Source organism: Oryzias latipes, chromosome 9 (genome assembly GCF_002234675.1).
Source record: "Oryzias latipes chromosome 9, ASM223467v1".
NCBI classification, from domain to species: domain Eukaryota; kingdom Metazoa; phylum Chordata; class Actinopteri; order Beloniformes; family Adrianichthyidae; genus Oryzias; species Oryzias latipes.
In genome coordinates, this window is record NC_019867.2 from 16,441,817 (window position 1) to 16,452,813 (window position 10,997).

Sequence of the window (10,997 nt, forward strand, 5' to 3'; positions counted from 1 at the left end):
GCATCACGCTTAATGACTCTTTTAAGATTACAGTAATTATGAGGATCGGTCTGGTATTTCCAGAGGCAGAGTTGGGTTGGCTCAAAATTCTTGGAAAGCAAAGGTCAGAATGAATGTGCTGGCCGTGCCTTTGGAGAGAAGTAATGAACCTGAGCATGCACAAGCGTTAAGAATAACTGGTGAGATTAGGAATTATGGTCTAATTGATTTCTGAGACCCGTGGAGCAAATGTACCAGACAGGCCTTTGAATCATCAAAAATGAAATTCTATTTTCAGAGAGGAATAACACTAAAATGTTTCACATGAAACGATGAATACATTACTATTTTTGTCAATTCTGCTTTTGTTTAGTTTTAATTATTAAGAAAGGCTAAAAAGGAGTTCTCTGCCAGAGTGTGATCTGAGTGATAATTTATTGAAAGCTGAGACTCACTGTTGCAAAACATTAATTTTTCTCAGCAAAAACATGAGATTCAAGGGCTAATTTGGGATACTAAAATTCATTAAAATATTCATGTTTTTTTTATTATACTGTTGCTTTTTAGTTTCTCTGTAGTTTCATGAAAGAGTGGGAATTACTACAAATTAAGTAGGGAAAAAAAGGAAGTTTGGATTGGAATAAGTGGAAACTGCAGTTCTGTTCACCACAGTTTGCAAATAAAAGACGATACTTTTGTGATATTTATATAAAAGGTCAAAAATGTTGGTGCATGTGAAAACCCTGCTTTTTGTTTGGCGGAAGCAATGCAAAAATCATCATCTGACCTCTGCTAGAATCTCTGGAGGAGATTAAGCAGCTGCATCCATTTGTTTTCTAGACATTCCAGACTTTTGTCCATTTTTATCACATTACTATAAGATAAATTAGATTTTCTGTGGCGCATTTTTTTGTTTCCTGAGTGCAGTTCATTTCTCTCTGGGAATATAGCCTTTCCAGTAGTGTGATGTGGGAAAAAAAGCTGAAATATGAAAAGGGAAAATACATTTTATTTAATGTGTTTATTGATTTTAAAACGCAGCTTTTCGCCTAACATAAAAGTATTTCAAAGAGTTTACAATCAACCTGCAGCCTAAACACATGTTTTATCCAAGGCACTGTAGTAAAAACTTTTGGCAGTGATGCAGTGATGAGATTTTTGTTTGTGAGGCTCAACAAGTCTTATTTTTGCCACAAAAAAAAGCCTGCATCCACTAAAGAAATCTATCAACTGCTACACAAGAGGCATAGAAAAAAACAACTCTGCAGTTTTTTCCAACTCTTAAATCATATTCTCAGCTTTATATGACAAGGGGGGAGATGTTACAAGTAATGGCAACCAGTGGATAAAATGGCTGGGTGTTGGTCAGCCCATCTCGTTAAATACTCCATGGGTGCCACATGGGATGTTGACAGGGACCTCAGCTCTGCCCAGCTCAGTGAAGGTCCTGGCATCCAGAATGAGTAGAAAAGTGCTTTTCTCCTGGAAACAAATTAAAACAAGAGATTAAAAGTAATTAAACTAACATCACAGAGTACTTTTCTCTAGATAATAACTGCTCAAGCAGGAAACAGGTTCATATTCACATAAAAATATATGTTTTCCCTCCAAGTCTCTGAGTCAACCTGAGGCATCATCCAGCTTTATATATTCAGCATCTCCATGTGCTGAAGTGTCCTTGGGCAACATCTTTCAGGCCTGAAATTGCCCCCTCAACATGCTCATCAGTGTGTGGTAAACAAACATCCTCAGATTTTTGCTCCTTGTGTGTGTGTGTGTGTGTGCTTTGCTAAATTACCTTTCTAGGAGTGACAACGACTGACAAAACCACTCCATCATCTTCCTCTGCAGCTCCAGGCGAAGCAACAAAGACAGGCTCAGACGGGTACAAGCCAGGATAACGCCACACCTTGACAGGGAAGATTACACAAACGTACCCTTTTACTCGGAGCTGTTTCATGTCAGAAAACCAATTGACACCTCCTTCCGTAGAAAGAACTTTGATGTGATAATTAGGCCCAGTTAGCAATAGACTTTGTATAATCGCTCGTTGATTGGTGGGGAACCTTAAGCTCCTTGGTGTGGACGTCCATCTTGAGCAGAGAGTCGGCGAAAACGTGTCCAAAGCCACATGCGTACATGTAGCGGTAAGGCCTGCCGTTGTATTTGGCATAATTGATTTGAGGGAATTCCAGGCCGCCATACTGCAGAAGCTGGTCGTCGTGAAGCTCCTCGTGTGTCATGTACACCTGTTGGACCACAATGGTTAGTTCTCACCGTATCAGAGTTTCCCACCAGTATGTGTTCTCAGCCACTCGAGCAGGCAAGCAGGCAGCACTCACTCTGCTGCATTTTTCAGCTTTCACCTGCACATAACAGTTGTGATTGAGAATTCAAACTGAAGAGACGGGGACACGGGTCGCCATGACAACTGAAACTTTTCCTCTTACTGTTTCAGCTTTATTGTGCTGCAAAAAAGCGATGGACAAAGAGCGTGTGTGGGCCGCAAATGAGAGATTAAAAGGCAATTCCTTCCTTGTACAGTGGACGTTATTTCTATATGGTGTAAGTCAAGAAATTACAGTTGAACAGAAAGTAACTTATCTCATCATGCTGGGTAATTGCACTGTGTGGGACATTGAATTGGCTGCATTTAAAATGATTACAGGCGTGACTCTTTACAATGACACATGTCCCTTTGAAATAGCAAAAAACCACACTGCACTTTGGATAATGCATAATCCTTACCTCCTCGGGGTTTGTCTTCATTGCAGTGGCTTTACAGTCATGCAGAGTGATGAGATTTTCGTCCAAAGGAGTGTTTTCATCCACATTCAGAGGCAGGACATATCTCCTTGGGAGGTTTCGGCACAAGGAGTTGTAGAACTGCCAAAAGTCATCCAATAAAAAGAACTTTAATGTGTGTGGCACCGTTAAATAAAAAGTGCAATCCATTCCTCAGCAACAATCAGACCCAAACAGCCACAAAATATTGACTTGAATACAGCGTTTTGTGTTTTGATTACAGTTTCTTAGAAACAAAACGCAAAAAAAGTGTTCCGATGTTTTCTTTCATCACGCCTGAAATCACCAAGCTTATTACGAGGCAGATTCATCAGAAACTGAGCGATAAAATATACAGAAATGAGATTTGATTCAGCAGAATGGATTAACTTTAGAGGCAAAAGAAAAGCTCGCTGAGTAATTCATAGTTTGAGTTTTAATGGGGCATGGTGATGAAAACCAAAATACAACCTGAACCACAATTATATGAGAAACATTTGTGTTGTGTGCACACTGGCAAATAACTCAGAATTGCCCACCATTGGAAAACTCACATACCTCATCCATTGCCTGTCCTGATTCACGCCGCAGATTCTCCAGCGTGAACTCTCCGATGACCACCCCATCGTCCCCACAGCACATGTCCATTACCAAGAACCCATTGTCTTCATAGGCATTGATCTGATGTAATGTAAACATTGGTGCTGCCCGGTATTTCACGGGGCTTTTCTGTTGGACATCAAGCAGGGACTCTGTTAGAAGGGAAGCAGGACAAACAGGAGGCAGCAGAAGCGCTGCACTAAACATTCTGAAAGTTGCAAGCTTTAATGAGTGCAACGAGATGAAGAAATTGAGTCTAACGTTATATGAAGAAAGGGAAGTTCATCAGAGTGTGACTTCACCCAAATAAATAAGGAGAAATGTCATTGTAGATGAGGCCATCACACAGCATGCTGATTTCTTTTTGAACACAATAAATAGAGATGTTTGTCAAAGTTTGGGGAACCTTTTTTGTTTGTTACGATAAAACAAAATCATTGTCCTTACATTCTTCCAGAAAAAATAAAATAGAGTAAACAAATGTGAGCAGTGAGCATTTAAACAGCTGTCCTCAGACGGTTTTGACGGTTTTGACTCACCTTTCCTGTGCGCCTGTGCACCAGGTGGAAGACAGTGCCGTACTGAGGCTCCCAGGACAGGATGTTGTGAAAGCTCTTGCCTTGTATCTTGTACAGCATGAACTTCAGCAAGTTCAACTTGATGGGCTGCTCAATGAACACAATGTAGTTCTCCGACATGACTAGAAAAAAACCACAACAATGAAAGTTAAACACATAAGAAACTCCTAATAAACGGAGCAAATCATTTTTATAACAAATAGAAAAGAAAACCTACAAAAAAGCTAACTACTATTCCAAAAAAAACTATGTTTAGTATTTTTAAAGAGTCACATAATTCATTGTGGTTTTCTGAACCCCACGGTTTTAAACATAATGCATGTCAAACAAGGACTTGGCAATATATTTGTTATAATTTTCACATTTAGAGAGAGATACAGTTTTTGTTGCATAAAATGTGCAAACCTGAGTCCACACCATACAGTATTAAATGGAAATTGAAAATGCAACAGAGGATGAATTAGCACCTGCTGCACTTTAACCCCTGATATTTTTCATGCCTGGAGGCTTTTAAGCATTGGGACTGAGAATGACAGCACAAAATAGTACTTAGAATTTTACCCATAGAAATTAATTTCAACATGTTGCGGTCCTAAGACTCCAAAATGAACTCATTCTAGATAAATTATACAGATTATTTAAGCTCAAACAACATTAGAAAAATAAGCACAACTGTTTTGCATTTGCATTATTTAATAAAATGCATATATTTTTACATATTCCTTTGTATAAAAACATGTTTCTGTTATTTTTACCAGATTTTCTTTTGTTTTCTAATTTTGTTGTTTTGGAGTTTTGCATTACAAACATTATTTACTAGTTTGTTTACAAATTTTAAAAACTTGAAGACAAATTGACACATATCAGAGATAAATCTGCAAATATTTTTATGATATATTTTGGGGACTGCATGGGTAATGATGATGTTTTTTAAAAGACCATAGAGAATTCCAAGATAAGTGACATGTGATCTATGGTTTTCTGTCTCTCAGGGGAAAACCAGTGGCAAAAGCGATGTATTTACTCATCAACACAAAAACCGGAAAAAAATAAAAATGTTAAGTAATGTTGTGTAATTTTGAAAGTTGGATTTGTTTTGTGATTTTTTTGGTGTGTGCAATAAAGTCTAACAGGTCATCGGTGGTCTGCTACCAAACAGAGACTGAGGAAGCATCAGAAATCTGGTGTTGTTTATGCTCCGACTAAACAACAGTTAGTAAGCAAAATGACAGAACAGAGCCACATGAGACTCTAGCAGGGGATTTACTTAAATCACAATGATGCTTGGCTCCTCTATTGAATATACGCTGACCCTCAGTGTATAACTCATGTTTTCCAATAACATATCCAAACCTTTTGCTTTGTATGTTAAAAAATAATTCAAATGCAACAAAAGTCCCAAACAACATGCCAGCTTTAGTTATAATAGAACCTGTCTTTGTAGTCTGACATGTGTTAAAGATCAAGGTGCCAGTGCAGAAATCATGATTCTATTCATAAAGGGAAAAAAAGACTCCAAAAAGGAGGAAATATCATCTTTATGTCCTCATGTCCAAGTGATTTGTAGGAAATGTTTAAGCCAGAATTTAACATGTGAAGATGCATTGTTTGTTTTTGCAGCAGACTTCTTTAAAAAAAACCTTCTGTAAAAGTTGTTGCAAAAACAAAACAATTTTTGACATTTAAACTTGTGTCAGATGTATGTTAGGGAGGAAAGAGTGCATGAAAAAAAACTGTAAAAGCTGAAGGCATGGCTAGGAAAAGAGGCAAAGTGAACTAAAAACCACAATAATAAAACTAAAATAGAGCCAGTGTCGGACCAGAATTCAAATGAGCAATTAAAGCCGTAATGAACACGCATGCTCTCTTTCTGCCTCACACACACACACCCACACCCCCACACACACACCCCCACACACCCACCCACACCCACCCCCACACACCCCCACCCACACACCCCCACCCACACACACCCACACACACACACCCACACACACACACACACACACACACTAAAAAACTCTGTAAAATACCCTGACTTTCTGGTTGCATCCCTCAAAAACATACAAAATAAGTGTTTTGCCTACCAAAGCTGTGATAATAAGAGGGTTTTCTGGGTTCATCTGCAGGAATTGAGCATATTACTTCAGCTCCTCTCAGGTCTGCAGAGTCCTCCACTGCTGACTTATCCTCAGGCGGAGGAACACGTATGATGTTGTAGAAAAAACCTTAAAGAAATCCAAAAACAGATTTTGGATAAGGCAGTTGTTAAAAGTAAAAGCAAACTATTGGAAAAACCTAGTGTCAAGTATACATTAGACTGCTTTTTTTTTTTTTTTTTTTACAATGCAACCCACCAGTTATTGCAACAATTAGAATACATTTATAAATATAAGTCCTATTTATTCATTAGCATAAAATAAATAATCAAAGAGTTTGATAAATACTAAAAGAAGTACACATTGACTTCAAAAGACAGGATGCATCATGAGCTAAAAAAGTTAACAAAAGCAGCATGTTTGCACCTATTAAAGATCAAGGGTTTGTTGAACTGCTCTGCCTGCAGCTTAGTCACAATATGTTAGCCTGTCAGTTTCCACAGTTTCCATGTCCTCACTACTCTACTGAGAGAAATGCATTTGGCCGGCTTTTTGTCTAAAACAAACAAAAGTTAAACAAGCAAAAATGGTGGCAGGTTTGAGTGATTACTTTCTTTCAAGGCAGGGCTCTGATCCCACTATGTCCATAAATTCTCTAACAACAAGCTGAAAATTAATGTCTTGCAAAATCTACTTAGCGAAAACAAATTCCAATCTTTCAGGTATATTAAGTGGTGAGTTTCAGTAAGTTTTCCAAAAAGCTGTGTTGCCAGAAAAAAACTCTGATTTCAGTTTGTGAAAACATCAATCTTTCCTGGACTGACTTTTTGGGAAGTAAGATAGAAAATGTACAATTTTATAGTTATTTTTTACAAGGAAAAACAAGATGACTGATCTAACAAACCTTACATCTCTATATTCTCCATTTTTTCATTATGTCTATGAGACTGGGCACGATTTAATGTATCAAGATAACAGAATTTCTCTGTATTTCAGTCAACCGAACAAAATTACTTCAAAATATCAAAGTCCATATAGAATCAGCAGGAAAATCCCAGTTACCATTTCTCCCATAGGAATTCCCCATGTTGTATGTGGCCCCCTCACGGTCATAGTGGGGGTGAGCTGTCGCTGAGTTGACAGCGATGTACTGACTCCAGTCCACCTTGAATTAGAGAATGTATTATTCTCTTAGCATGTTTTCAAGCGTCTTCATTTTCTGTGATGCTTCGCAGTGACTTTTGATTTTCTGTGTTTGTCGGTCTTTCCTACCTTCTCCTTTGTTTCCAGGCTTTGTGGATCCACTCTTCTCATATAGTTTGTCTCTGTGCTGACATAATAGTCCCCCTTGTACTTGACAAAGTTTACATTGGCATTATCTGTGGGCTCTGTTCACACACATAGGAAGAATGATGATTTTTATTAACTTTCAAAGGGTATTTGAATGAACAGCTTCAATCTACTCATATCTAACTAAAGACAAAAAGCATCTTGCAGTAAAAAGATCACACGTACGTGGAGTCTGAAAGTATGAAAAGAAGCGGGCAAAGATGCTCTGGCAGGGGTCAGGGGATGCTACCGTTCCAAACTCTGAGACCACGATGCGGTTCTTTTCCAAGTTCTGTACATATGAGTCACTTCTTAGAAAACGGCTGCTGTAAGTGACTGAGCCGTCACGGATGTGAAACCTGTGCATCATGGCCATGCCGTCAAACCAGTGTATGTATCTGCATGGAAAAACAGAAAAAGCTGAAAACTTTCAACAAGATAATTTTAAGTTAAATGTAAAGATTTTATGGGAGAGAAAAAAAAACAATTGGTGAACTAATTCCTTTAAAAGCAAAGACTGAGACTGTGGGGATAAAGATCATTTCTGTTGATGACTAATTTTAAAGTGAACTAATCCATAGAGAATTTTTCAAAAATTAAAATATACTTGTCTTCTCCAAATTCAAATTTCCCAGGGCCATTTCTCAGGAAACTTCCATTGATCCAAGTTGGAATAGATCCTTTGATGGTAGTAGGAATGGGCTCAGGTGTTTCTTCCCCTGATTGCACCAAATGTTCCAAACTTTCCAGATCATCAGCCTTTGGACATCGCTCCCTGCTACTTACTGCAGAAACAGAAGACGTTTGACGTTTCACCGAACTTTATTTGTACAATCTTTAGATCAATCATTTTGCACCAGTCAGTTAATATGTTCAATATGTGCAGCAGCCAATATACTATTTCAGTCCAGAGGTTTAGTCTGTGAGACCATTGAACCATTTAAAAGCCAAAGCTTTAGTTTTGAGCATAGAATTCAACCAGTCCTCTGATTTCCAATGGATGTTGGTTTTCAGCTGTTTTTTTTTACTGGATGGAAGAATTTTCAATTTGGGGGCCTTTGGGGTAATTTCATTTTTTGATGTGCATTGTCTAACATGAAGTCCCACTCCGATCATCTTTTGATCTATTTTTAAAGTGTTCCTGGTGGTCTTTTAATTATGATCATGCTCTGCCAAAACCAAGTCGGTAGAGCGGTAGGAGTTCATCAGAAATTTGCCTCTGAGTTGTGAGTGGGATAGTAAACCTGCCCCGACTTCCCATCATGCCTTTGTTTACACTCTCTCTTGCCAACTAACAGCCCCTCACAACCCCAATATTAAAATTACCGGTGTAATAAAAATGGCGAGCAATGTTGGAGCTATCCAGCCAGATGCCAGCATGGACGAGGAAAACAAAGATGTTCATGGATCTATTTCTGCAAGAGGAAGCATCTAAATGGAGCGGCGCAGGGAGCTTATGACCCTCTGACTGTAATACCTACCTACGTCACTGCAACAAAGTTTTTTCAATGGCATTGTTGTGTATGCTCCAGATTCACGACAAATTAAGTGGAGTAATGCTCAAAAATGTAGTATTAAGCTTATGTTTCTTTAAATATGTCCTCTATTATGAGAAAAATATCACAAGAACATGTTCAAAAAAACACCAAAAACACAGTTTTCATTGGAGTGTCTCTTTAATCTTCCATTGACCCCCAGCTCTCAAAGGACCATACTGCAGGTAAATATGAAGATTCTGTTATTAAGAACATCCAAATCTTGAGTCATAAAATGTAATGAAACTCAAAATCCTGAATTTCCTTTAATTTAAGCCAGTGACTCACATCATGGGGTATTTAAAAACTTTGCTTTGGTAAATCCAGAGAGGAGAATGTATCTTTTGTTAGCTATTATTAAACAGCTGTTTTGTGCAATAAACCCGCTCTACTCTGTCAGATGGTGGATTCTGCTATCAAAGCTTCTGCTCATGTGCAGTCATGACTCTCCAGGGTCAGACAGTAGAAATGATCCTCACACTAGTGTCCTCTCTGTTATTCAGTCACCCATTCATGTTCATTGCTTCTCTAATTACCATGCTAAGGCTGTAAAATGTTTATGAGTACTCAATGATTACCAACCGCAAACCATTCTGGCTTATGCTGGAGTTCCTTGCTGAGCTCATATTAGATGATTACAATTTTTTCTGAATTGCTTTTGCACCCAACAAGAATTGTGTTCATTTCTTTGTCACAGGTAGAACAAACAATAAAAACAGGATAGTGCATAAGAGCTCTGAATGTTGTTTTTTTTCAACATAAAAAATTATTACTGATTGCTTTGAGGTTAATTTACATCAGCATCAGTTAGAACTGAGTATGTTGTAAGCAAAATTAAAAAAAAACAGTCCTAGGATACATTTTAGAAGATAATTCAGATATTTCTGGATAATTAAAGTTGGAGTAAGAATTTGGTTTATAAGAAAAAGGATTTGCAGTATAAAAAGCTTTATAAAAGTGCGATGCGGGTGTCAAGTCATTGAAATTCACCTACTTACCCCTGTACTTATTTTCTTTTTTAGCTGCATTTTTGCCTTTCCTTTTTCTGTTACAAAGCAAGAATGTCCAAAAGCTGCTAATGAGACACTGTGCACATATTTTTAAGGTTTCTGATTCATCTGGAGTCCGTGAAGCAGGAATAATGCAAAATGCCAACATGTCATGTTTGAACGGCGGCTTAGATCGGGAAATTCAACAACGCACCATTATGACTTGGTAGAGAGTTAATGTGTCTTTTAAAGTGCAAATGCACAAAAAAATGGATGCTATTGAACTGTTGTTTTTTTAACTTTGAGTTTTGCGTCAGGTGCATCCAATGTCAAAAAAATAAATAAAAAGGTAAAGCGAACTGGAATAGTTTTTCAAGAACTTGTCATAACCTGTTAAATAATGTACCTTTCAAAGATAAGAAGGGGTTTGCAACAATAAGTTCTTTTGAATTTGTTGAATCCATCTGTCAGAGTTAACATTGAGTATGTAACGCAACACTATTTCTTTTTTCTTTGTACAAATACAGTCTCCTTTTTGCAAAAGACACATAATAAGTGTGTACTCACAGTTGTGTGTGTATTGCTCTGTGGTGGCTGGCATGGCTGCTTGTTCCGTGAACTGCAGATCAGAGAAATGTCAATGACTTACATGAGCAACCTTAGATGAGGAAAAACCTTTGAACCCTTTTTTCAAGTCAAGTGGAAGTTAAGTGGTTCTGGGCAATAAACAGCGTTGCAGTAAAAGGATGTGCATTTACGCATTTCACAACATTTTAGTGGAGGACACCACAAAAACTGTTATTTCTTTTTTTTGTCAGTCCACAAATAATCTACAGACAGTTTAGTCACTCAGCAGTGCAAAATAAGAAATAAAGAATGACAAGAAAAACATTGTTCCGGTTACAAACATTTTGACAACTGTTCAAGTGATTTGAACTTGTTTGCTTTTTGTGTACCTTTTGTAAAAAAAATTTTTGAAAACGTTTGTTTGTCCATCTTTATTCTGTTGTTTTATTTTTGCTGTTACTAACACCCATCCATCCATTTTCTGAGATCATTAATCCCTCTTCGCTGGAGCCTATCCCAGATAATGTTGGGCAAAGG

At 37.8% G+C, this 10,997-nt stretch overlaps 1 protein-coding gene across 1 annotated transcript; it reads right to left on the minus strand.

Moving 5' to 3' along the window:
• Nucleotides 1-969: 969 nt before the first annotated feature.
• On the minus strand, nucleotides 970-10,664 carry LOC101170850 (beta,beta-carotene 9',10'-oxygenase). Its single transcript, XM_023958550.1, has 12 exons — nucleotides 10,461-10,664; nucleotides 7,977-8,154; nucleotides 7,556-7,767; nucleotides 7,313-7,428; nucleotides 7,103-7,205; nucleotides 6,029-6,169; nucleotides 3,903-4,063; nucleotides 3,322-3,492; nucleotides 2,728-2,865; nucleotides 2,046-2,228; nucleotides 1,778-1,888; nucleotides 970-1,461 (listed from the first exon to the last, which is right to left on the minus strand). The coding sequence occupies exons 1-12, from the start codon at nucleotides 10,492-10,494 to the stop codon at nucleotides 1,345-1,347; spliced, it is 1,665 nt and encodes a 554-aa protein (XP_023814318.1). The 5' UTR covers nucleotides 10,495-10,664; the 3' UTR covers nucleotides 970-1,344.
• Between the last annotated feature and the right edge of the window lie 333 nt (nucleotides 10,665-10,997).

Bases quoted from the DNA above. Each gene is read 5' to 3' on its own strand.
- LOC101170850 (XM_023958550.1), bottom strand. From the start codon at position 10,494: ATGCCAGCCACCACAGAGCAATACACACACAACT. The intron at 4,064-6,028 runs GTAGGCAAAACA...GTTTTTTTCTAG, and splicing joins CTCTTATTATCACAGCTTTG to TCATGTCGGAGAACTACATT. The intron at 2,866-3,321 runs GTATGTGAGTTT...GACTTTTGGCAG, and splicing joins CAGGACAGGCAATGGATGAG to TTCTACAACTCCTTGTGCCG.